The sequence below is a fragment of the Medicago truncatula genome, chromosome 2, assembly GCF_003473485.1.
Source record: "Medicago truncatula cultivar Jemalong A17 chromosome 2, MtrunA17r5.0-ANR, whole genome shotgun sequence".
NCBI classification, from domain to species: Eukaryota; Viridiplantae; Streptophyta; class Magnoliopsida; order Fabales; family Fabaceae; genus Medicago; species Medicago truncatula.
Window position 1 is genome coordinate 8,759,904 of NC_053043.1, and position 27,559 is coordinate 8,787,462.

The following is a 27,559-nucleotide window of genomic DNA, read 5'->3' on the forward strand; positions in this document are numbered from 1 at the left end:
CCATATGTTGCATTATCAGTTATCTATGAGCAGTCATATGCTGTGATGTGATCAAATTTTTGTGCGGGAACATATGTCGCATTGTTTTTCATATTTTATCTAGAAGACATTTAACATATAGGAAAAGGTGAGATCTCAATCATTGATTTATTGCTATTTGTTTTAAATTATAGAGTAAATTACACTCACTTCTCTTTAAAGATGCTTGAATTATACTTCACTCTCCTCTATGTTAAAATATACACTCTCCTCTCATCTTATTCAAAACATATTAGAAAACACAAAAAAATTATAATCTAACACACTTTGAAAAAAAAATAGTATTGCGGGTCTATTTTAATATAATAAAAATTTAAATACATATTTTTTGCTATTTTTTATTCACAATTTTATTAACAAATAGTTTTTTGTGTCAAGTAAGTGGAGTGTCCGAGGTTCGAACCCCGACTCCTACATATAATATGCAATATCAAATAGTTTTAAAGCCTATTATAAAATATGAAACAACCCAAAATAAAATTCAAATATGTGAAAAATTACTAAAAGACAATAAAGTATGGTTATTTAAAAGTAAAATTTATACTCAAAATTATAAAATTAATAGCAAAATATTTAAATTTAATTATCACTGACACTTAAATTATAAAGAGATGAATTTTTTTTCCTTAAATGGTGGTTCAAAATTAGTATGTATCATAAAAATATTTATTTATGTTAAAAAAGATTAAAGTGTAGTGCATATTTAATTATTAACAGAGAGGGTTGTAATTAAAGCATATTATATGGGAAGGGAGTATAAATTTTACTTTTCAAGAGAGGGAATTATATATTTTTACATAAGAAGGAGAAGAGTGTAATTCAAGTTTCTCTCAGGAGGGAGTGTATAAAAAAAATCATAATTACTTTTCTTCTTATATTTGTGTGTAATATTTTTTTCATTTTTTTAAAGAAAACATTTTTATATTGAAAATGAAAAGTTATTTGTGTAATATATTTATATTATAAATATATGTTAGATATATTGGACATGATATGGTTTTTTTGGTTTATCAAAATCGGACTAATATTATGATTTTTTTTTTTTTTATATTAAAGTATGTTAATTAAGTGATTAGTACTTTGGAAAGAGGACGGTTTTTTTTTTTTTTTGGTATTCGGGATTCGAACCCAGACTTTACATATATTATGCATTGTTTCTACTAACTGAGCTAAGCTTATGAAGACGGAAAGAGGACGGTTAACAACAAAACAATGAATCGTTAAATCAAACAGGATGCACACAAAAAAAAGCTATGAATGAAATTTACAAACTAAATTTCCATTAATGAACTATTTGTTACAATTAGGTTCTGTTTGGTTTAACGATTCGATTTAATTTTCAGTTTTTTTTCAAGATTCCTATTTACAAATTCATAATAGCAACTTGATATAGTCTGATTCACAGAGAATTAATTTGATTAAAAAAAGTATAGTTCGATTTTCCTTAAAGGTAGTTTCGATTCGTTTGAAACCTGCATTCCTATACCAAACTATAAACCATCCTATTTGCTATAGATCAGGTAATGTTGGTTTATGAGGACAACAACACAGGTATTAACTTTAAGGTCTGATAATATTTGAATTCTTAAATTTAGATAACTCAAGAACCTAGTTACAATTTTTACAGAGTTTTAAGAATAAAAAAACTGCAGCAACTAACAAAATGAATCATCTTTATTGAAGTCGTGCAAGAACGTCTTATGAAATCTTGGTAAACAAGATAGGTTATCATAAAAACATTTAGATGAACAACCTAACCAACCAAAATTTGTGATCCTCAAGCTTGCAAAAATAAAGATAAAACCAAAATATAGATGGTTTATTCAGATTTATATATTTGAGTTTATTCACTGCCTTTGTGAATAAAGATAAAACCAAAGTATAGATGGTTTATTCAGATTTATCTACTAACACAAGCATTTGTGAGCATGTTTCAACACACCGTTTAGTTAATTTATTTTATTTTATTTAACATGTACAGAAACAAAAGGTTTCATACCGGTGTGTACAAGGAACTGATGTAAGTATGCGATGGCAGTATTTAACGGTTTTAATCAAAAAAATTACCCAATATTGGAGGGGGAAATGTGTACAAAAATCAACAAAAGTATATTATTACTTTTTTTTAGGAAAAAAGTATATTATTACTTTTTTTTAGGAAAAAAGTATATTATTACTGATGTAAGTATTTTTACAACTAATTAATTAATGCTAATTTATAAGTTATATCAATGAACTTAACTCAGTTAGTAAGACGATGCATAAAATATGCAAGATCCAGGGTTCAAACCCCGACCACCACAAAAAAAAAAAAAAAATTCTATTTTATTTAATCCATTTACTTAACTTTGTACGTTAATAGACTAGAAGGAGGGTGGGAATGTGGTTGTTATGTCATGAATAATATATACATCATTGTCTCATAAGTTATGACTAATAAATGGAAGTATGGAACATAACATGATATATAATTTTAGACTTTTTGGGAAATAATATCCGCATTAAACTTATCTGAGTTGATCTAGTGATATTAAGTTAGGATCTGAAAGTGTGCTCCTCTTTCAAATCTCAGATTCGATAATTTAGATGTGTTATTTTAACTCTTTCAAAAAAAATCCACTTTAATAGTTGAACCTTTTGGAATATAATATCCACATTAATAGTTGAACATTTGAACTAATTATTAACTTAGAATTTCCAAAATTTAAGATTAATGATTTTACAAAAGCTTCACTAACTTTTTACATAATTCCTTTTAAGCTACACTATAAGCAGCACAATCCATAATTTTAGATAGACATGTATATTAAATTGTGTATAAATATACACTTCTATTTATGATTATGATATAATTATTGGTTTCATCTTCAATATATAATTGCATGTTCTGCTACTCTGCTATGTTTGACACACAATTGGCATAAAATAAGGTGGCATGTTTGAAATAAATTAAACACGACATGCTTAGACCGATTATTGAAGTCAAGCGACTTAAAACATATTCAAAACAAATTATAAACCTACGTAACTTAGAATTTTTTTATTTTTTTTACAAAATGTAACTTAGATTTTTGTATTCCATTTTAATATATAAACCTTCACTACAAGGAAATTCGTTTTTAGTGATGCTAAGAATCCATCGCAAAATGGGCTGAAATCTGTCGCAAACAATTTTTTACTGATTTTGCGACGCTCTTGATAACCGAAATAATTCGACGCTTTTGAAATTATTCGACGAAGTTGATGCGACGGTTTCTAGTTAGTCGCAAACACCTAAAATCCGACGCTTAGCCTCGCATAATTTGGATATTTAAAATCCTAATTTCCGTCACAAATTATCGACGCAATAAAATACCTGGCACAAATTTCTGAGTGATAAAACCGTAACAAATAACTAAGAGAGTACCATCGTCGCTAAAGTTTTGAAAATATGAAAAGCGCAAACGTTTTGGAAATTATATTTTGTCGCTATCAGTGATTTTTTAATTTTTTTTTGCATTTTCGAAATTTTAGGAATTTTCCCAATTCTTTTCCAAAATACATTTATAATATTAGACAAGACGAACAACAAATATCAAAACACTTTAGAAAACAAAATAAATCACATTAATATTTGATTGCAAAAATCTTTTTTTGTTGTGTTCACAAGAATCACACTATTTATCTTTTGCATCAAAATATATTGAAATTATTACTAATATAGTATTATAACATTGTACTTGAAACTAAAAGTTATAATCAAATTATCAAAATAATATAATAAATAATCAAGTAGGTGGACACGAAGGTGGATCCTAACTTGAAGGATGAGACCGATATGGAGGTAGATGTGAATGACCTGGTGAAAAAGACTCCATAAATTGTTGGATTTGCTCTCGAAGCAAACGTGGATCCTTCTGTGACTGTTCTTGGAGCAAACGTGACTCCTCTTCTAATGCACGAATCAACTCAACATGAGTCTTCAATTCCTCCTTGTGACTCCTTTTGTGATGCACAAATCAACTCCTCGTGAGTCTTCCGACCGAATTTGTGGCGGATACTTAGCAAGAATCAAAACCCTCACAAAAACCGTCGCTAGTAATATCTTAAATATAACCCTCACAAATTCGGTCATAATTTGCGATGGAATTTATCCCCTCACTATATTTTATCGCAAAAATCAAATTTCCTAGAAGAGCTCTTGGTTCTCTCTCGCCGTCATCCTCTTCATTTTCTATTGCCTTTTTTATAAATGTGTCAAGTTTTCCCTTCCTCGTTTTTTTCATGTTTAAATATACAGATTTGCAAATTTGTATATTGTTTCAAATTTAAATGTGTTCATGGTTTTTGTCTTATACATTTTACTTATTTGTTTTATACTTGTAAGTGTTCAAATGGTCAACAAAAGTTTTGTATATTATTCCAAAAAACAAAATTTTGATATTCATCTGATTTTGTTGTTATTTTTAAATTTTAGAGTTTATATTTTAGTTTCTAGGAAATTTTATCAAGAATATCTTGATAGAGTACCTTAAATTGTATGATCAGAGGATGATGTTGGAAACCGATTTCAAGCTCGTCTAAGGAGTGTTACTCCAATTTACAAAAAGTAAATTTTTCTACCTAAATTTAATCAATCATTTCTAATTTTAAATCCTTAAGAAAGTAAAACTTGTTTATATTTCATTATGAAGAGAGTATTACAACATTCTCATCCGATTCATTACAAATTCAAAACTCTTTCCACACCCCTTTGTTGCATAGTCCTTAACTAAAAATTCAACCTTGTCCATCAACTTTGCCTTCATACATATTCATATTCATTGTCTTTTCTAAGGTTTGGAATTTTGTTTATATAATGTTGTTGCATAAGCAGCATGCACGGTCCTTAGCAAAGATTCAACCTTATACTTATGATTTAATGGATGTTGTTTATTTATTGTTTTTAAACTTGCTTGATGTTTTGTTATGTTACTCCAAATTTAATCAAATTAGAAATTATTTGTGTTGAGAAATTACTTGCTATGAAAATTAAAATGTGACAAATTAGTCTCTGAAGAGTTTAACATGTATGATTGTTTTTATTTACAAATTCACAGTTGAAACATGAAAGATTCATGCATGCCAGTGTTGAGAAAACTGGGAGTGTATCTTGACAAGAATTTGGTTCAAGCTAAGCTGAAGAATAAACCACTGGGTAGCTAGCAAAACTGTGCTACCTTCCAGACATTAAATGGACTAATGCTTGGTTTTCATAGAAGGAGCCAACATCCCAATCCTCAGCTGCTGATGATAATGTCATTAAGGCAACTACAATTGATCTCATGCTTGGTCTAAGTTGAGGATTTTCATGTGTACATGCTTTAGCAAGCTGAGACATCTGCAAGTGCAACAAATTATTAGTTTTATGCACTCACTTCTTCTTATATTAATGGATGTTTTCATTTTGAAAGAATGATAATCATATTAAGTGACATTTAGGATCATTTCTTTATTCTAGTTTTGCCTCATATAAATATTCTATGCATTACACAATTACACTCCACAATTACAATGATAAACAAAGATAAATTAGTAAAATTAGTACCCTTGTTAAAATTGTTTTTTAATTAAAATATTATCATCTCTTAACCCTTGTAAAAACATCTTAAACATTATCTATGTGAGTTTAGCTCATCTGATAGGGATATTGCATATTATATGCAGGGCCGAGGTTTGAACCCCGAACTCCCCACTGATTCACCTTAAAGAACTGAATTCATATTAATCAAGATGTTAGGAAGGAGTTCAATATTAACTCAACCATTTGCTTCTAGTGAAGTAAACAAGATAAGATTAGAAAAGGAAGTAGGAAGCACCTTAAATACTGAGTCAATAGGGTAATTTTCACCAAGCCTAGGGTCAACAAGTTTACCAAGATCTTCTTTTGGTTCTGAAAGACCAAGAACTTCTTCAAACTGCATTAATTCATCAAGCAAGCTAAAATTGAGTATATTAAGAACTACTAGTGATTAATCATGTGAGTTTACAACTAGTGGGAGGAATAACAACCAGTGCAACTAGTCCTTTTGATTCATTCTTAGCCTCATCTGTTTTCACAATAGCTTGCTTCCCAGATATAAGCTCAAACAGAACAACTCCAAATGCATATACATCTATTTTGGGAGAAACTTCACCATACTGTGCGTATCTGCACAAAAATATTGCTACACTTGGTCAAAATAGTCTTCTTTTTTTTTTTTTTTTTGACTCGACTCGAGTCTACAAAAACAGCTCGTAAGAGGAGGATTGTCAAGACTTTATGATGTCTATTTATTAGTGTGTTTCTTACTCAGGGGGCATATAGCCGAACGTCCCGACAAGGCGCGTTTGTAACGAAGAACTACCATATTCGGTCAATTTTGTCAGGCCGAAATCTGCAACCTGTGAACGAAAAGTTAGACTCATCAGAACTCAACTTTCTATAATAATTTTTATTTTAAATGATCATTTTCGAACCTTTCCGCGGAAGTTTTTGTCTATCAAAATGTTTGCCGATTTAACATCTCGATGAATGTAGACAGGAACTGTATGTTCATGAATGTATTCCAATCCTCTTGCTGAGTCTAATGCAATCTGAACTCTAGCTGGCCATGATAACGGATCCTTACCTAGAAAGCAAATATGTTAAGAATCTTATAATCATTAAAATGATGCAAGCAGCATTCTAAGTCAAGTTATGATCATTATTGTTAACCTGTGCCACGCAGATGTTGACTTAAATTGCCATTCTCAATGTACTCATAAACCAAAAATAAAGAGCCCTCAACACAATATCCAATTAGCCGCACCTGCATAGAAGATATGTTTGCAAGGAATCATCATTTTGGAAATAATTAACAACTTATATTTCAATATCTTGGTAAGCAAGTAACTTGCTAGTTGTTACATGACTAGCATAAGATCGTGAACCGACACTTCAAATTCAAAGTGTGTTCGTTGTCTGACACTGACACATGTGGTTAACAATAAATCACTTCCATTTTCTTAAATTATCAGTGTCTAGATGTCGGTATCTAGTGTTCGTGTCTGTATCAAGCTTCAAATTTTGAATAGTATTAAGATTGGGGAAATGTCATACCAAGTTCAAGTGATGGACGTGTGTCAGAACCTTTAGTTCAGCTAGGAATTCTTTTGATGCTTGCATATCCATCTTTTTTATTGCAGCTTTCTGCAATAAGCAATATGAAGAACAAAAAAAGGAAAAAAAATCAAGTTTTGGCAACAAATTTTTGAACAATGTTTTGGCAACAAATTGAATTCCCATTTCTTGCAAGAGATCTATTTTAGATTGTTATCATCAAACTTGGATGAAATTGAATCCAATGCTAGAGATAAGTAATTTTTTTAAGCTTAAACTAAATCAAATATTTTGTTTGCTAGACAATGGTAGTTAAATAGTAGTGAACTAAAGCTCCAAAATGTTGGAACAAATTCCTTCTTGTTTTCAAATAAGATCAATTTACATATGCTACTTGCATGAAACAATTCAGCTCAATAACTGTGTTTCTTGTCACAATGATCAAAGATTATAAATGGGCATGACGAACCTCATTTCGTAGCTCGGCATAGTATACCAATCCAAAGCCACCTCGACCGATTATATTAGCCGTGCTAAATCCGTCAGTAGCTTTGGCTAACTCCTCATATGAGAACTCCACTGACTTGTCTACTGTAATACCTGTCAACCTTGGAGAAACAACAGTAGTAGACTCTGATGTCTTATCCATGCTGCTTCCACGACCTAAATTCATGGAACAAATGATACTCATATGTAGTTTCATATTTGATATGAAAACTTAATCTTCTACCTAGAACTAGAAAATGGCACTCCGCAGTCAACAACAAAAAGGAGTTGGGTAGCTTAACTGGTTTGAGCTGAGGGATAAGGAGTTGGAGGTATTGGGTTCAAATCCGGATAAAGGAAAAAAAGAGCTGTTAAGTGCATTGGAAGAGCTTATTTACACTTATCTTACGACATATACAATTGTGTAAGTATTTAGGAGAGAATATGAAAAAATAGCTTATGAGATGTTCGTAAATTGTCTTTGCTCGGATACTTAGGTTGCAGCTGAAAGCTTTTTGCCCCTCCTAAAAAAAGTGTTCAGCGGGGATCGATCCTCCCCCCCACAAGTAACACCGGCAATGCTTTCCATGCTTTAAAAAGGAAAGAAATAAATGTGTAAAACATTAAAACAGAATGGTATACCATGCTGGAGTTGACTAGACTGATCTAGTTCAGATGCTCCTGGTACTGGTAGAAGAGTAACCTGATCAGCCACTTTTTTCCTTCTATAGAACACAACATATAGAATGAGTACTAGAAGTAAAATCCCAAAAGCTCCTCCAACAACTATGCCAACAATGCCTCCTTTGGACATTCCTATACAAATTGGTAAATATTAACAATGTCAGCATCACATAGCAATTTATAACTCACCATGATTTGTTATGTCACGCTTTCTCTTATACATATGTATTAAAATTTATGTAGCTGCAATTTGTACAATGTTCACATCACCTGATCTGCAAAAGGGTAGGAAAAGAACATGCATAGATGTTGAAGTTAGACAGCTTAAAAGAAACTTACAAGAAAATTATTTTGAAGAGTAAATGTTTAAATACAAGGTTATGGAAATTTAAGCTTACCCCATCTTTAGTGGTGGAAAGTTTCCATTTTCATCTGCAAAATATGATTTTAAATTATGAAACATCAAAATAGCAAACTAATTAGGCTAAACTTATCAATCAAAGTAAATAATTTAACCTTCATTACCATTATTTGTGATTTAAGGCATGCAAAAATATTTTCAAAAACATAATTAGTTATAACTCAATCTTAGGCAATTCAAAGACTTGGGCAGAGTTTGTAGCATATTTGTCTCATGTGCTCAAAAATTAATCTTTACTGCTGTGAACAAAAAATATTTAATCTATACAAATAAACAAAAATTTAAAGCTATAGAGAAATGAGTTATAGTTATTTGAAGATCGATTAAGAGATTAATGAATATCACATATACTTTGAACATAAGTTGAATGATTATTAACGAACAGGGACGGCTCTATGTGTATTGGTATGTGGGTCGAGGCCCTCACTTTTGAAATAAAAAGTTTTATTTATAGTATCTAATGCTTTACAAAACTAATTACACCACAAAATCGGAGGGTAAAGTTTGACTTTGGTCCACACTATAAAACAAACTTAATACAAAGTCTTTTTTGACAAAACTTAGAGTGTGTTTGGATGGGAACATGTTTTGAGGGAATATAATGTTACGAGGGAATTCAAATACTTTGAGGTGTAATGTAATGTTGAGCAAATATAATGTTACGAGAAAATTCAAATACTTTAAGAGTGTGTTTGGATGAGGTAATTGGGAAATTTTAAAGAATTTAGAATCCTAAGCAATTTAAATGATTCAATTAAATTACTTTCATTTCTCAATATTTTTGTTTGGATGGAGAAATAAAAAATTTCATTGCCATCATTTTTGGGCAACTTTTATAAATTTTAATTTTTTTGGGCCAAATTTGAAAATTGAAATTCGGGGTCAATTTGTAAATTTCAAAAATTTGAGGGGCCAAATTATAAATTTTTTAAAATTTGAGGGGTCAGTTTTCAATTTTTTAAAAATTATTGGGGTTAAATTGAAAATTTTGGAAAATTTGAGGACCAAAATGCAAAATTTGAAAAAATATAACAATGAAGAATTTTGAAATTCTTAACTTTTAGGTGTCATTTGAAATTCTCTAAATTTAACTTGAACAAAATACTTCATAAATTTCCATCATTTTGAAAATTCTTTAAATTATTATCCAAACAATGGAATTCACCTCAAAGTATTTGAATTCCCTCAAAACATTCCCTCATCCAAACACACTCTAAGGTAAATTGGGTAGAATTTTAAATTCTTTAAAATTTTCAAATAACCTCATCCAAATACACTCTTAATGCAAAGTCTTGTAAGTGTATATAATAATGCCTACACTATTTAAAAAATTTGGGTTTGTCCCTCTTAACGAATATGTATATTTAAGTATTTGAAAATTGCGGTTAATAACATTCAAATTGTAGTTAATTATGTTGGATCAATAATTGTGTCATCTTGTTATATTAAGTAATCATATGGTCTATTGAATGTAACTAAACACATATTTAAATCGTGTTAACCATTTAATTTATCGGATAATTCTTAGATAGTCACAAACACAAATCCAAAATTATTTAAGGACGCACATGGCACAAATTCAAAATCATTTAGGCGTACATTCAGCAATACACATTAACCAATATTTTCAACAATAATAACAATAAATTTATTTTTTTCCTCTTTCTACGTATTCATATTTGTATGTGTACCTAAACCAATTATATTTGTAGTTGTGACCATACAAGATACAAGAATTACTCTAATTTATTATCAAATTTTAGCATCAAATTTGTGTGTCAGGTCTATTTACCTTATTATATACCTTGGCACAACTTATCGCATATTGTGGCAAAGGTCGAATGCAATTAGACATATACATGCATGGTACAACTCACTAATAAAATAATGACAACAAACTTAACCAAAATAAATAGAGGATTATGTTAACCGGTGCCCTGGTTAACATTATCCATAAATAAAGGGTTAACTTTATTTGCTTCATTAACCAGTGTTCAGTTAACATTACCCATAAATAAACAAGAAAGACAATGTAATCAAGTATGGGGTCTGTATTATATTGTTGCCAGATAGTACCAATTGTCCTTAATAAACTAAACATCTTTCGCATTCTTTTATATTAATTCTGTCTGGGTTGATACTTCCAAATATATGGGCGGAATATGCTGAATCTTTTAGGTATTCTATTTTTTAATTACAAAACTTCACTATCCACTATCCAACAAGTATACGAGATTATGTCAAAAAGAAAAACAAAACAAGTGTATGAGACAGAGACATTATTAAGTGGGTTAGCTAGGTTCTTGCTACTTAAAATAGTTAAATTATGATATGGGCTATTGACGAATCTAGTCCAATTTTACATATATGTTAATAATACAAAATTTAAATAAATCATACGTATAATATAGGCTTTTTTTTGGGTTAAATAAGTTTTTGGTCCTATAAAATTGGGAACTTCTAAGTTTAATCCTTACTTAATTTTAATAGGTTTTTTAGTCCCTACTAATTTTAGTCATTGTTACAACAAAGTTTATTTAATTATCCTTAAAATCTTAAATTTTTGAACGGTTTTTTTTAGAAAAGTTTAGAACACTATGAAAGGTTCGTTTACTAAAATTTAAATTTTTTTAACATGAAACGAATTAAATATGAATTTTTTAAAACAGCAAAAGTTAAAGATAAAATTAACAAAATTTGGACGTAGAAATCAAATTTTGCGACAATTTTTTTGCAGAGAAACTTTTCGTAATGTTTTTAACACGTCTGTATAAAATTGTTCAAAAACTCAAGAATTTAAGCATAAATTAAACAAATTTGAATCGAGAAGGGACTAATGCTGAGTGTAGAAAAAAATTTAGGGACTAAAAAAACTAGGGTTAAATATATTTTTAGTCCTTATAAATATGTCAACTTTTCTTTTTAGTCCCTCTAAAATTTTCCTTCAACTTTTAGTCCCTATAAAATTTTCAATCTTCACTTTTGGTCCCTCTTTTAAAGTAAACTCATATGTAGAATTCATATTTTTTTAATAAAATTTTCCAGAAAAATTCAAAATATTATAAGAATCACTCCAAAAAAAATTAGAATTTTTTAACAAAACACAAATTAAATATGAATTTTTAACTGGAAACAATATAAAAATTCATGTTTTGTTAAAAAAAATTAATTTTTTTTAAGAATTTTTTTTTAGAATATTTTACACATTTCTGTACAATTTCATTAAAAAATACAAAAATTAAATTAAAAATAGGGACCAAAAGTAGTGATTGAAAATTTTAGAGGGACTAAAATGAAAAGTTGGCATATTTATAGAGACCAAAAACATATTTAACCCAAAAAACTATTAAAATTAAGTAAAGATTAAACTTGAAAGGTCCCAATTTTATAGGGACCAAAAATATTTTTAACCTTTTTTTTAATGACAGTAAATTTATGTAGGTAAAAGTCTTTTTACCGTAGGTATAGCCCTAATTACCTAGAAACTTGACTTTAATTGATAGTAAATTTCCTTATTTAAAAGTCATAGGTGAAACAAAACACAAATTAAATATGCTTTATATCTAGGCTTAATTGCACTTTTGGACCCCTACCTTTACAAAAATTGCGGTTATAGCCTCCTAACTAATTTAAATACAAAACAGCTCCCTATGTTTTGATTCTTTGACAGTTTTGGACCCCCAGTCCATTAGTGAGGTGCCACGTGTATTATTTAAGGGGCCACGTGGCACCTCACTAATAGACTGGGGGTCCAAAATTGCCAAAAAATCAAAACATAAGGAGTTGTTTTGTATTTAAATTGGTTAGGAGGTCATAACCGCAACTTTTGAAAAGATAGGGGTCCAAAAGTGCAATTAAATCTTATACCTGCAGCTAAAATCCATAGGTGAAACAAAAAAAATTGTCCGATGAGTAAAATATGTCACTGTCGATTCATGTCAAAAGACACGTAAGTGAATTCAGTTTACATTTCCATTCGCATGCAAGGAGAAAAACAAAAACAAAAACAAAAAGAATATAATTAAAATTTAACAAATTGATTAAATATTTAAGTAATCAGAAAAATGAAATTATCATTACCAAACTAACCTTTGGCCGGCAAAAACACGAGTTCACCTGCCCTAAAATTCGATGCAGGGTTATACCTCTTCACCAGCTCCACCGGAACACCACTCTCCATCGCAATTCCCGGCAAACTATCACCGTTGCGTAAGGGATACGTCAAAAACAACCCATAATCCTTTGAAACATCTCTATCACCACAAGAACAATTTACAGTAACATTGATTACAGTACCAGCAGGTATATCAGTAGCTGGATAACTATTGACTCTGATAAGAAAATCTATAGTAGTTAGGTTTGAATAATAACCGTTAGCAACTGCTTTGTAATTTTCACCTTCTTTTAGTTTGTACGAGAAAGTGTGTCCTAAGAACAAACCACTGAGACAGTCACACGTGAATGGTATGTTGAGTCTTGTATGGCTTTGAATAGTATCGGGGTTTTGAATGTTTGGGTTGTATTTTAGAATTTCTGAGGTTGGTTGGTTGAAAAGGTTGCTAATGTAAGTTAGATTTGTTCCTTCTTCTATGTAATATGAAGCTAGAGCAAGGTCACAGCCAGAATTACAACTTCTCACGGTTTTCATAATCAACAATACAAAGAGAAGGAAATTTAATATGAAAATTTGATTTGTGATCATTTTGTGATTAAGGTGTGGTAGGAAATGGTTTTGATGAATATGAAATGAAGTTATAATAATAGATTAGACTTCATTTGCATATATAAGGATGTTATGTCATGTGAGAGGAGGCTTGGGAGTTTGGTTTATTTTTATGTGCAAATTATATAATTAGTCCGTTTTGCTTTATAGGCTTAATTGCAGTTTTAACCCCCTATATTTTAAGAAGTTGCGATTTTGACCCTCTAACTAAATAAATTATAAAACTGCCCCCTAAGTATTGACTTTTTTGCAGTTTTGGCCCCATGCCAATTTTGACCAAGTCAAAGCTGACGTCGACGCCACGTGTGTATTTTTTTTTAATTATTAAAAAATAAATACACAGGTGGCGTCCATGTGTGCATTGACTTTGTCAAAATTGATCTAGGGGGCCAAAACTGCAAAAAAGTCAATACTTAAGGGCGGTTTTGTAGTTTATTTAGTTAAGGGGTCAAAATCGCAACTTCTTGAAACATAGGGGCCAAAACTGCAATTAAACTTACTTTATAATATACACCATCCAGTCACTATTATAAGCAAAAATCTACATTTTAGATTCATTCATTTAATGATGCACATGGTCTTTATTATAGACCACATACATCATTAAATGAATGAACCTAAAATAAAGTTTTTTGTTTATATTAATGACCTCAGGGTGTAGGGTATTGCTAACAAGTACTCCCTCCGGTCTCAAATGTAGGGAAAAAAACAAAAAAAATTGTGGTCTCAAATATAAGAAAAAGTATAGTAAAAGCAACCTAATAAATGCTACTATTCCAATTTTACCCTTGTTAAAAATCACATTCTCATAATTCAAAGCTGCATGCTCCCATAATGTTTCACGTTACCCTATCAAAAGTCACTTTCATTAATTATTACTAAAATATGACAAGGGCAAAATTGGAAAGTTGTACATTTTTAACATGACTTCAATGTAATCAATTCATTTTCTTAATTGGTGTGCTTTTTTTTTTCCTACATTTGAGAACGGAGGGAGTATCTTTTTACGTAAAAAAAAATTGTTTTTTGAAGTTTAATGTATTGAATACACAAATTCCAAGATAAAATTTCTATTTTAAACTTGTTATAAAGTGTCGTAAAGGCACTTGTTAACGTTTCCTAATACATGAATGATATATGAACAACCTTGAGGTTGTCCTCCCTATCTTTTAATACGGTAAAGTAGTATAAATTGATTTTTTTTATTCATTTTATGTTATCTCGAAGTCCATGCCAGCTTGAATTGCCTTGGGAATGATATGGTGTGGCTAAAAGTTGTTGATTTTTGGTTGTTAATATAACACTCCTCTTCCCAATAATATATGTATCACGGGTAGTAGTATTGACGTCAAAGTTATTATTCTATGTATTTCAGAGTTGAACCATTCTTCATTATGCTTGTTATTGTCATTTGTATTATTGTATTTTTATTATTTGGAATCATTGCCGTGGGGAGATTGCTTATAGAATGTGACTACCAGGCTTCACCTGAAAAGTGTATGAGAGTGACTCCAAATGGGCGAATCTGGAATTTTAAAGATTAAAAAATAAAGGTTGTAATCGGTGTGAAATACAAATATATCACTATATATATATGGCATTTGTTAGGATACGTCTGCTTAATTTTTAAGAGGAGTATTTTAGCAAGTGAATAACTAAAAAGTGGTTAAATATACTTTAAGGTGTAGCTTTGCTAAAACACTCCTACATAAAAACTAGTAGGTGTGTTTTAGCAAAACCATATATATATATATATATATATATATATATATATATATTTGAATCAAGTGTGAGTAATTATTATTTAAAAAAAATGTGAGTAGTTATGCCTTACATTGATTAGAAATGATGGAAACGTTGGGATATATAATAGAGGGACACATAACCTGATGCCTTAAGGCTTTGGGTGGAGATGCAGTGTTTAATTTTTAGTGATCTTAGATGTTTAACTCATTGTCTCTTCCGGCGCTCCTCAGACTCTCTGACATATATCACTCATTATATCACTTTTTATCTGATGTATGCAGTAAAAACTAACATTTTTCTAAAGTATTCACACTTTATTCGAATTTTTTTTTTCTTTTTCAAATCAATGTATCCCCACGCACAATCGTAAAAATGATTCTATCGAGATAGCTGAAATCTATTTAAGAAGTTGATTTTTCCTAACATATATTTTTTTTATGCAACAATCATGTATCAAACTTCTAATAAAATAATAAAGCCACTCAAATCTACTACTTGTACCACTTTCACACCATGTTGATTCTCTTTTAAATCTAGGGGTGACATTAAAATCTGTTAAGGGAAAGAAACCAAAGCAGCTAGAAAAAACTTGTTTGGTTGGCTGTCACTTAGTGTATTTGGCTTATTAGAAATGGAGTTTTATTCAACGGGGAAGTAGCTAATTATCAAGTTTTTTGTCATTTATGTCAAATTAAATGTGTATCTGAAGGTTGGTTTATGAATACCGTTGGTAGGCATAATGGATTTGTTAGTTAGTTTAGTATGTCTTCAGAGTTTGTGAAATTGTATTTTGGACTGCAGTGATTTAGTGTTTTCTTCTGAGCTGGAGTAATTTTTTTTTTTTTTGTCTTAGATGATGTGGTAATCCACCAAAAATAATCTCACATACAATTGTAAGGTTTCGAATTTGAATCCAAATCACGACGTTCAGCCTAACAATTTCGGCCTTTGTCAGTTGAGCTAGGACTTCTAGACAGGTTGGAGTACTTTTTACTCCCTTTTAATGCAATTTTTTTTTTGTCAAGTAGTCTAGTGGCTAGAGTTCACACAATTAAATTGTGAAAAAGTGGAGTGTGCGGGGTTCGAACCCCAGCCCCTACATATAATATGTAATATCTCTACCAACTGAGCTAAGCTCACGGGAATCATGCAATTTGCTAATAAAAAAAATGACATCTTTCCAATACAATTCATTCATTGTAGCATTCATCTAATTTATTCACTGTATAAAATTGAAAGCAGTCACGATAACTAATTCGCTATAACTATCATTACCTAAAAAATAACTAATGAATTAGATCCGATTGATCCATTTGATAACTGTCAAAAAATAATTGATCCATTTAGTTAAATGGTTTAATTATATTCTAATTTCTAATTCTAATATAAAAATATTGAAAAGCACTGGTCCATGAAGGCTCAAAGTGACATCCAAATACGGTCCATGAAGGCTCTAGTCCATTTAGCTCTGGTGGTCCATAAAAGGCCAGCGGCAGATGGACCACAGCCCATTCAATATAGAGAAAATTACTAAAAATATCTTTCTTTTATTAGAGTGTAGCGCATCCTCTTTTTCATCTCAGCCTTCGTTATTATCACACTTTTAAGTCATTCAAAATTACTATAAATTTTATGTGTGTATATGATACATATTCTAATTCATCTATTATAATCCAAGTCAAAACTTATTCAATCCATCCATATGTCACCCACACGCAAATTCAATAATTCCCTGCTTCTGTTGGATCAATGCAAGCATTTAAAGGGATTTACATTCATCAATCAAGTACGTACATGCCTCCAATGAGAATTTCTACGGATTAGTCAGTCTATTTGATTATGGTCACGGGGAGTGGTAGATACTTTAGAATAGTAAGTCCCAACTTGATTATTTTCCCTCTCTTGTACCAAAAAAAAAAAAAAGTAAGTCCCAACTTTTTCCACATAAGCTCAAAGATATTTGTCTACATGGATAGATATTTATTTCCAATATGTGGAGACCAGACCATAACCCATCATCATTCTATTTTCTACCATATAATATATCACACCTTAATTTGTTCCTCCCGAAATTAATAGTCTTTTTTTAATTTCACTACACAAATACTATTTCTGTTTGTTAACTATGGAATCCTCTTCAGCTCTAACACTTTCTCAGCTTCCTTATGTCTACCCTACTATACCAAGCACCAATAAAAACTATCCTTTTTGGCCAGCTAGCAAGAGAAGGAGCTCTCAATTATCCACACGGTTGCAATGTAACAAGATGTTTGTACCTGGTATGTTTACAACTTCAATTTTGTACTTACTAGGTTGTGATTTGTGATATTTCATGGTATATAGATTATTATCAATAATTGTGTACCATGTTATGTTATCTTTGATGCAGGATTCGGAGAAGCAACACCTGAAGCAAAGGCTGCCAAAAACCTACATAATTTCTTCACCTACACTGCAGTTAAAATTGTTGCTTCTCAACTTGAGGTGCCTCCCATCTTTGTTGATTTTGCACTCTAAATTTTTACTTTTTCTAACTACGGTTAATTTGAATTTTTCTACCAGCTAACTCAGAACTGGCTTAATATCTGACCATCCAATACTTTCACTATATATATATATATATATATATATATATATATATATATATATATATATATATATATATATTATTTTAACTGTATAAATTCATATATCCCTCCCTAAACCAAAAAAAATTTAGTTGATAATGTTCTTTATCATTCATTAAAATTATTTCCACGAGCAGAGCTATAATCCTGAAGCATATGTTGAGCTAATGGAATTTGTGGATAAACACCCGTTAGATGATGGTGACAAGTTTTGCGCCACTATGTTCAGAGAATCATCAAGACATAAGAACTTAGGTAAGGACAGATATCAAGCTTCCCAATCCTTAATAGTTAACTGTCTATTATCTAACCAACAACTGTTCTATATGGTGATTGAATTGAATGAACGAAATCTTGTAAACTGATGTGTGGCTCTGACATGTACACACTTGAATAGCCCTACGCATAATGGAGGTAAATGGATGATGACTTGTTGGGTTTTTTTTTTCTTCCATCACGTATTAAGCAAGTTCTTATTGAGTATAATATGATGTACTATTATAGGTGAGATCAGCATACTGCCAAAAGGATTTTGAATGGGACAACTTGAAGCGTTTAGCTTTTAAGGTTTCAAATTCATTAACTTTCTGTGTATATGTTTGTTTGGAATGTTGATACTAAATTTATTCAACTTGCATTTGTAATGCATGTATGTGACTGTTTCTGGCCTTGTGCTCTTGTAGATGGTCACTGACTCTAACACAAGGCTTATGAGGGATTATGTCTCGGAAACCAGTCGTTCTGAAACCGAGAAGTGAATGGTTCTGCAGCAAAGCAAACCCTTTTATTCCCTTTATATTGATCGAACAAAAGCATGTGCAACATATTGATATGTATGGAAATCAGAAAGAACGCAGAAGATTCACTCGCATGGTTCTCGATAAATTGCATAGCTTGGCGTTTGCATGGTTATAATGATTAAAAATCGAGTTCCGCCATTAATGGTTGCACAAATATGTAATACAAATTGACAGTCAACAGACTTCCATGACTTAATGAGATACTTGGTGAACTTCAATAACATGTAAGTGTATTATGAAGAAAGAAAAAAAACGTAATTTTATGATTCAACTTTCTTTTAGAAATTTTCTAACATGTGCAAATTTCGCACATGATAGAAAAACTCTTTAGTTTGAGTTAATCGATATAACATTTTTCACAAGTTTTAGCAAAGCGGACATAAATATAGTGATGCATTTGTTAAGGCTTGAATTTGACGAATTTGAGTGTAACCTATTCTCCCTCAGAGGGAAAACACTAAACAGATATAAGACAAGCAACAAGTATTACTTGCAATCCTGGATGTTCAAGGACAAATTTCCTCTGCGAAAACCAATACTTCATTCATTGATCTCCAACCAAATTTGAATTTCAGTCACACACTTTTCACTAAAAGATAGGGTCTGTTTTCAGTATAGTATACATCACAATATCAATTGTACTGGTTGAGGTTTTCTAAGCATGAACTTTTCATCCTAGTTTTTTTCCTATGTACCTCGTGTAAGACTAGCATCATCAGTGACATAATAACATGGAAGTTTAGGATTTTGCCTCTTATTGTATTTCACCAACGAATTGGATTTGATACCTATTCAGCTTCCTTGTATTCGCTGTACATAAATTATCAACAATCAGAGGTACAAGGTTCTTCAATTTCAGACTTGTATGCATTTGTTCCATTGTTTTGATAAAAAACCATCAGGTATACTCTCAGAAGATTATTTTGATTATTTGTCACTGTGAGGCTGCAAACAATGGCAAAGAGGTTAAGACTTGAGAGAGATAAAAAGGGCAAAGCTAATAGCAATAAGGTTGTCGATGGTCAACTATCATTGTTTCAAACTGCATGCACATACAAAATCTGAGAACTCGTCTTGAAGTATATCTTATATCAAACTCGAATTAACTTTAAGAAGAAGCCATTACCTCAACATGGTGATGAAGATCACTTGAAGCTTGGATTACACCGTTGCTGAAGTATGAATGAGCATATTCTTCTATGTTATCCAGACTGAAATCAGGTGTTATCATCAGCATATACAACAAATTTGATCAAGTAAAATAAAATTAGAAATTGAATTCATCTTATTCAAAGCTATCCATATGGATATTATTAATACAAGCAACCATAGAAGCATGAAATGACAGGTACAGTCATTACTCCTTTAATTGGAAAGATTTCTTCCCTTACTTCAGATCCAGAAAATGGGTAGAGTGACAAATTTTAAACCAAGAAGAACAAGATTTATGTAAAGAATCAACAGTGAATTGGCATAAAAAATAAAATGGGGAGCATACTTAGGTAAGAACAAAAACAAGTTTCAGAATTTTCAAGAGCATGATTACCTATATACATAGTTCACCATGATGCCTCCACTTTGAGAAAGGCCTTTTTCTGATAGGTCAGCCATCCAATTTATTCTTTCAACCATCTGTCCCATATCGAGAAGCAAGAAGTGATTCATACCATTTTGTTCAAATTACAATTGTGAGTTACTTGTGATAGAACAGAGCTTTGCAGCATAAAATCTTCCACTTTAGTATGCAGAAAGAAACTAATGCCAAGATAATAACCCCTAATATATCCTAGTGATAAAACCATCCAAGATGCCAAAACAAATTACAGTGCATAAAGTGCTAAATAGAAACTGTTGGTTTCACAAACAAAATTCAATTTCCAATGATAGATACAAGACATACCGCTCCATTTTGCAAGTGAAAATTTGCTACAGAATCCAAAGCTTTTCCTCTCTTCTTCTCTTTCAGAAGGTATCTATAAAATAAAAGTATCACCAAAGTTTTCTGATTATTAAATTATAAATTATGGGTATTGTCAGCCGCCTGGCACAGTACAATATTAGAAGAAGTCATTAATAACATTTGTTTGTTTCATTTCTCATAACATTTTTGCAGTACCTGGCACATAAGCGCATCAAAGGGGATTTTAATGCTGACGAAATTTCCGGTGAATGGATCCATTTGTAGGTTGTAGAAGTAAGCAGGTTGAGCATCACTTCCATTCCGTTTTTCCCAGTAGCAATATCTCTGCAACAGATACTGAAATTTGTGACTTGAGAGGTTGAGACATCAGAGACAAATTATTAAAGCAAATAGAAGTTACTATAAACGTTATTTGTCATCACTAATGGCCAAGGCACATCTGAGTAGTGCTTCTGTCAGAATATGTTTCTTAATAAAAGAATAAAATACAGTGATTATTACTAATTAGAATATGGCATTTTTCATTATATAATATGCTCAATTTTAATTTTGCTTCAGTATACAGGGGAACCAATTGTGTTCACCATTAAAGGAGAAAGAAAGAAGTAAGACATATAAAAACATGTAATGCAAAAAGAAAAAAGTAAACTAAGTGGAACAAAGATGAGAATGTTAAGATGAACAAGAGATGCACAAACAAAATAGGATTAGAAACTCAATTACTGTAGAGAAAATGGGAAATGAATGATTGCAACCTATGTAAAGAGGATTAACCAATATAGAGAATAGTTGGTTTAAAGTTTAAACCATTAAGAGATATTTAGAGACCAACTGTCTAATTTTTAACTTAAACATGATAAGGAATCATAGTGGCCATGATGATATTTCCACATGGTGGAAAAACGTTTGGTTGTTGTAGTTCATGTATTAAAACAGTTTACAAGGTTGTATTCTGAAACTTCCAAATAACTTACCAATGGAGTTGGAAAAGAATATTCAAGAATAGTAACATAAAACCATGAGATACAACAATATATGGCTTACTTAGGCAAACTCATAAGTGCTTCTTCTTCATCGGGTTTAAGTATGTTCTCGTAGAATGTGGAACCAGATCCCTCGGCCACTGGTTGTGACATGTCTCCTTCAGCAAGCACTGTTTGAGATGCCAACTTGGATAACAGCCACGTCATGAATCCTGGGATGGGACTGAGAGTTGCAAAGGTCTACACACAAATTGATCCGGAATCATATATACGAGAAGGTGAAGTTTAATAAATATACGATATTGCAGTATCCTCAGAAAAAACATATTTTGTCAAGGAACTTTCATATCAAAGTCGAACAAATATTGGGAATAAACATACAAGGGTCAGTTTCTACTCTTCCTGAATGATGGAAACAAGATATAATTTTGAGATAAATTTCTTGTTGGAAATTGATATGTTCCTTTTACTTCTAGTACTCTTTTGAGAACACTGATGCCATAAAGCTGCAGCTTTCGATAGAGGAAAAAGTCCAACGCCAAGAATTTAAAAAATGAAACCAGAAAGTTATCCTATCGTACTCCGAAAAACTTCCATCAAAAAAGACACACTTTCTGTTGTAAACAATACCATTCATATCAAAACCAAGAAAAGATTAATAAAATTATGAGTTAAAAAGATAAGATATATGTTTAGTAAAAAGTTACATGTCCGCAAATTCCATGAAACAATAAATTTCATTTGGTTCCACCCTTCAAATTCAGAGAGCTCAACAAAATTGGTAAAATACTTACAGAAATATGTGGCATCTCTCTTTTCACCAGTTTTACAACACGTTTGATAAGAAACTTTCCCAAGTTGATCCCTGCTAAGCCTGGCTGCAAAATTTTCAGAATTAAGCAAATCAGGAATAAAACTATCTCCAGCATTATTTTTCTTTGAGGAGTCGGAAGAGGGATAAACACAAAAGCAAACAGATCTAAGGTGCATACATGAATAAACAGAATAAAGAAGAAGAAAAAAGGAAAAATAAGCAAAAAGTAGCAATAAATTCCAGAGAAGGATTAAAAACCCCAAGAATAAGGCCCATTGTACTTTTCACTGGGGATGATACTACTTAATGTCATCATGACAAAATAATAGAATTAATAAATATTTGATATATAGTAAAATTTCCACCATTTGTAACTTTTTATTACTTTTACTGTAGAAAAGCATATGGGTGATATTTTTCTGTTATATTATTATGAAGAAAAAAGGGCTCCTTTTATAGGAGAGAAATACAAAGTCAACTCCTTTATTTTAGGAGTAATATAATGATTCTTGAACAAGAAAATAAATAATACTAAATAAGAAATATTTCAACATTTACAAATAGCATACCTGAGTTGATGATATAGAGTAGAACAATGCACTTGTTGCCTCACTTTCAGGTATAGGAGGACTATCCCACAAAACTTCCTGTGAAACAAAGAAATGTTGATTAAAAAGGGTGCTGAAAAAGGGTTTGTGTTAGTTAAGCTAAAACATGATTAACCTGTATAGTATGAGCCACATTCTTCATTAGTGCAACTTCGATGAAAATTAAAGGTTCACCTGAGGAGAAACATAAAAACAGTTCACATAAAATAGTTTAACTTTAACACACTTAAGAAACTTTGAGAATACACTTTTACAAATCAGACAGAAGTTCTGTGAATTGTTTGGGACAAAGCAAAATCACTCAGCATCCTTGAAATTGATATATGTAAAAGAATAAATACATATTAAATTTTCAAGAACAATAGCAAAAAATTAGACGATTTCATATGATTCTAATATTTTCAGTGATACACAAACTATCGTAATTCCTAATCACAAATTAAGCAATGATCACTATCAATATTTCCATCAAATAAAATTTTGAGAACAAGTATAAATACAATAGTGGTGGGGAATGTACCCTCCCAAGTTAGAACTTAGAAGGGTTTTGCATGACCAGGACATGTGAAAATTTTGTGTCTATCCTATCTCTTCAAAAGAATGGATCCTCTCAAGTTAGTAGATTTTCACATGAAAGGAACGTGTGAAAATTTTGAGTATGCCTTTTTCTCTTCATAAGCATTCAGACATTTTTATGGGATCCCACCTATTTAATGTCTAATCTATGAAGAGAGATCCACACAAAAATTTCATGACTTTCTCGAGTGAAAATCTAACATGGGAGAGATCCATTCCGACAATATTGGCAACCACTGAAATTCATTGGGTCAAATGAATCATGTACAAAGTAAACGATGAAAAACAGCAACGCCAACATGATTTTCCAAGTTACAGGACATGAGTAATGAAATATTATTGGATTGTCCATCTAATACAATCACCATGAAAGCTAACCATTGTTCTATTTGTATTTTTGTCACTTGCTTACTTGGTGCAGACTAATAATCTTGAATCCAGGTTAAATAGAGTCCGCTAAGATGTTAATTAAAAGGTGACTACTCTAAAACTGTGACAATTGTAGATTGCATTATAAAATAAGCTCATACGACAACCAAAGCATTTTCTCACCAAATGAGTCAACTAAATAGATCAAACAATGTCAAAATGTACAGTCATAGATTCATAAATCATGTTTAATGATAGACCATTAAAATCCAATAAATCTCTTAATGATGTGGTCAAAAAATTTCCTCTTTCTCCTTTTATCTCTAACTAATGGTCTATCCTCTATCTAGCCTACCATCCTAATTAGTGCTTCTGTGGGTCTTCTCCATACTTGTCAAACTATTTAAGATGAGAATCTGCCTTCTTTTCCACGATAAATGCTACCTGGTTTTCTCTTTAATGCTTTAGTTCCCAGTCAGATATGCTTATAGTTATTTGAAATGTTTTGGCTATCAAGCATCGTAAATAAAGTCTTTAAATAGAGATCATCTACGAAAACTGCATCGCTGTACAAACCTAACTTGAAGAGAAACCAAACAAAAACAAATTTTACGGACCAGATATAGCCAAGTATATAGTCATGTTCAGTAACAAAGTGTTAGAGAACTGCTGACCAGGAATTGCTGGATGTAAATATCCAAAACAACGACGGCCAATTCCCAGCCTTCTCTTAAGATCTAGAAGGTTGCTTATAGGGTGCACAGCCTACACAAGATATTGAATATTATGCATACAATGGAAGACTAGAGCTACATGATATGAAAATTCAAGATATGAAAAGGAGAAGAGTACTTCGTAAGCAACAATTTTCTCCAGCAGGGAAGCAGGATCATCCCATGTAATTTGGTGTAGCTCTAAGGCAGCAGGACTGAGCCACGTGCTAAGTTTTTCTTTTAAATAAGAATCCAATGCTCTCAAAGAAGCAATATTCTCCTCTCTGCGTAATGGAAAAGTCAAATCATCATATTCAAAATTCCAGAAAAGCAAAGTAGAACCCTTGTCTTCTCTTTCTTTTATCTTTCTCTAGGAATTTCATCAACTGTGAGCACTTAAATTTATACGTTTTACACTTTATTTTGAAGGTCCTCGTAGCAAAAAAGACTTGTGCAGAAGTCTGTACGATAATCAGCATCTGTATTCTCAAACAAATAATCCACTAAATTTTGAAGTAGCAACAATTAACTGAGATCTCTTATTTTCTGAAGCTATCATTGTAAGATAACTTACTTGCGAGACGTAATAACTTTTCAAACAAAACATATGGAGCATCAGCCATTAACTTACGCAAGAATATCCAGGATATTTGCTCGAAGAATGGATAAGAATCTCAAACCTCCAGGATGAGTGTTGAGACGATCAAAGAGAACTTCATAAACTGGCTGAATGGCGTGCCTCAAATTCCACTCAATGCGATAGAATGAAGAAAACAAGCCTTCTTCTTTGGATCCACTCACTTGAGCTTTGTCTGCCAAACCCAAACAGTTCTCTCACAACACAATTTTGAAATTAATAGTGCAAAGAGTTACACATGCACACACCCATGCACGTTCACACTCGTACAAATCACTTACCATCTGGAAGTTCAAGTCCAAGGTACTGCTTTATTAGTTCGCGAACTTGTGATCTATTGAGATCATAGTCTCTAGCAAGGACAAGGAGCAACTTGCGACGATTCTCATGAGACAGTGTAAAATAACCCTACATTATTACCAGCTTATGTGTTAGGATCATATTTCTCATACATACACTTATGGCTACTGTTAGATTGTTAAAAAATTAGTTAACAGTAAGCAATTGATAGCTGCAGTAGACAGTTATAACTTATAATGATGTTAGCTTAATTGGTTAACTCTAAAGTAAACTTGTATATAGAATCTGTTTGGCAAAACAAAATTGCGAGATTATAGCAGATAATTTTTAGCCTATAAGCTCATATGACCAAAATAGACCTGTTTGGTGATAATTTTTTCTCACTAGCTTATGGCGTTTTTTTATAAACTGCTTCAAGTAGCTTATAACATATCATTTTTTCTCTCAATCTACCCCTGTTTGTTATCTTAATTGAAAAAATAAATATTAATTAAACATATCATTTTTATGTCATTTCATATTTATAAGCTAATTCAAATGCAGATTTTACCAAAACTACAAATTCAATTAGTTAGCTTATCAACTATCTGCTATAAGTTTATCCGATGTAAGCTAGCTTAGCAGCTTTCCACTATTTTTTGTGAAACAGAGTCGTAAACAGCAAAAAAAAGGTACTTTTGATGATCATGGATCAGAATTCAGTTTTATTTTCCATTCAAATTACCTAAATCCGTTGCATTAAGTAAATGAAATAACCAACAATAATAACAGAATCAAATAAGAAATTTGTCGCGGGAAAAAAATTTAAATCAGAGTACCTCAGAGAAGTTATTAAGCACATCATCTAGAACTTCTGTTTTATTCAGTGAAATCGCAGACTGCATTGATGCATGAACACGCTTAAACTCACTGTAAATAATTCAAGTCAACAAATAAACAAATTAAAAGCATATTTAGCAACAAGAAAAAATTATCATAAATCATAATCATGAAAATTCCAATTTCAAAGCATTTGAAAATGATAATTCAAAATAACAAAAAGTAGTAACCACCTCTCGGAGTTGCCGGAGTGATTATTCGAAGCTGAATTTCCTTCTTCTGGTGATTTCTGTGAATTCTGCTGATGCATTTTACTAGCTGCGTTCTGCTATGCATTCATCACAATTGAATAAACTAAAAATCAAATTCAAATTTCAAAAACAAAATTGAAATCTATGAAGAAAGAAAATAGATGAAATTGAATTTGAAGAGAGAGAATGCATACAGTTAAAGGAAGAGGAGAGAGAGAAAGGTTAGGCTTGTTCATTCTGGCGCGCAACAAAATTGATAAAGCTTTCTTGTTCATTTTCTTATATATATGGGAAAGAGAGAGCGTGCGTGTGTATGTGTGTGAGAAATCGAAATCAGTGTTCGGTATAATTGAACCACTATGCTTCCTTTTCGTTTAGTGAGGATCGTTTGTTGTATCATTATTTGGAAGGAAACTTTACTTATTTTCGTTTCCACGTTTTTCTCAATGTTGCTTGTAATCTTTCCCAAACACTTGTTTATTTACCACAGGTCAAACTACCTTCCGACAGACCAAAACTTGTTTGGGATGATTAAGAATGAGTAAATGATATTTGTACAATTTTAGACAAATGGCAATGGGTAATGGCTGGGTATTATAGTACACATCTCCGTACCCGCGTTTCTAAAAAATATCTGTACCTGAGCTCGTACCCTCGTGGGCAACAACGTTAGTGTCCTTCCCATATCATATGGGTACTTAAGTGTCTATACCTGCAGTCATTATCCGCACTATAACCATGAAAAGACAATAAAAAACACCACAATTGAAATAAAATTATGATCCGCAAAATTTCAAATCAACTAATAAAATAGTATAAATCATCCTTCAAAAATAGTATAAATCATAGTAGTATTTAGCCAAATAAAAAAACATTCAAAATATCCCTAAAAAAAAAAAGAAAAAATAGATACTTTACATCAATTATACGTTAAAAAGTTACA

At 31.3% G+C, this 27,559-nt stretch overlaps 3 protein-coding genes across 5 annotated transcripts; 1 reads left to right on the top strand and 2 right to left on the bottom strand.

Annotated features, from left to right (window-relative positions):
• Positions 1–5,037: 5,037 nt before the first annotated feature.
• LOC25486225 (chitin elicitor receptor kinase 1) lies at positions 5,038–13,520 on the bottom strand. The gene is made up of 12 exons (XM_013607437.3): positions 12,819–13,520; positions 8,707–8,740; positions 8,579–8,583; positions 8,267–8,440; positions 7,608–7,801; positions 7,139–7,228; positions 6,755–6,848; positions 6,517–6,668; positions 6,350–6,441; positions 6,070–6,208; positions 5,877–5,975; positions 5,038–5,398 (listed from the first exon to the last, which is right to left on the bottom strand). The coding sequence occupies exons 1-12, from the start codon at positions 13,429–13,431 to the stop codon at positions 5,234–5,236; spliced, it is 1,851 nt and encodes a 616-aa protein (XP_013462891.1). The 5' UTR covers positions 13,432–13,520; the 3' UTR covers positions 5,038–5,233.
• A 3,688-nt stretch (positions 13,521–17,208) lies between these two features.
• On the top strand, positions 17,209–18,987 carry LOC25486226 (chaperonin-like RBCX protein 1, chloroplastic). Its single transcript, XM_013607438.3, has 6 exons — positions 17,209–17,477; positions 17,588–17,682; positions 17,963–18,080; positions 18,223–18,239; positions 18,330–18,392; positions 18,509–18,987. Exons 1-6 carry the CDS (start codon positions 17,324–17,326, stop codon positions 18,581–18,583), a joined length of 522 nt encoding a protein of 173 aa, XP_013462892.1. The 5' UTR covers positions 17,209–17,323; the 3' UTR covers positions 18,584–18,987.
• Positions 18,988–19,142: 155 nt separating this feature from the next.
• On the bottom strand, positions 19,143–27,076 carry LOC25486227 (malonyl-CoA decarboxylase, mitochondrial). Of its 3 annotated transcripts, none has more exons than XM_024776489.2 (16): positions 26,811–27,076; positions 26,599–26,693; positions 26,365–26,455; positions 25,528–25,654; positions 25,241–25,421; positions 24,749–24,893; positions 24,571–24,661; positions 23,067–23,125; positions 22,913–22,990; positions 22,324–22,407; positions 21,591–21,769; positions 20,742–20,882; positions 20,526–20,598; positions 20,172–20,257; positions 19,752–19,836; positions 19,143–19,570 (listed from the first exon to the last, which is right to left on the bottom strand). In XM_024776489.2, exons 1-16 carry the CDS (start codon positions 26,889–26,891, stop codon positions 19,553–19,555), a joined length of 1,614 nt encoding a protein of 537 aa, XP_024632257.1. In that variant the 5' UTR covers positions 26,892–27,076; the 3' UTR covers positions 19,143–19,552. The 3 variants fall into 3 exon arrangements, with proteins under 3 accessions (XP_024632257.1, XP_013462894.2, XP_013462895.2); XM_013607440.3 differs by having other exon boundaries at positions 26,599–26,690; positions 26,811–27,075; XM_013607441.3 differs by having other exon boundaries at positions 20,742–20,870; positions 26,811–27,073.
• Positions 27,077–27,559: the final 483 nt, after the last annotated feature.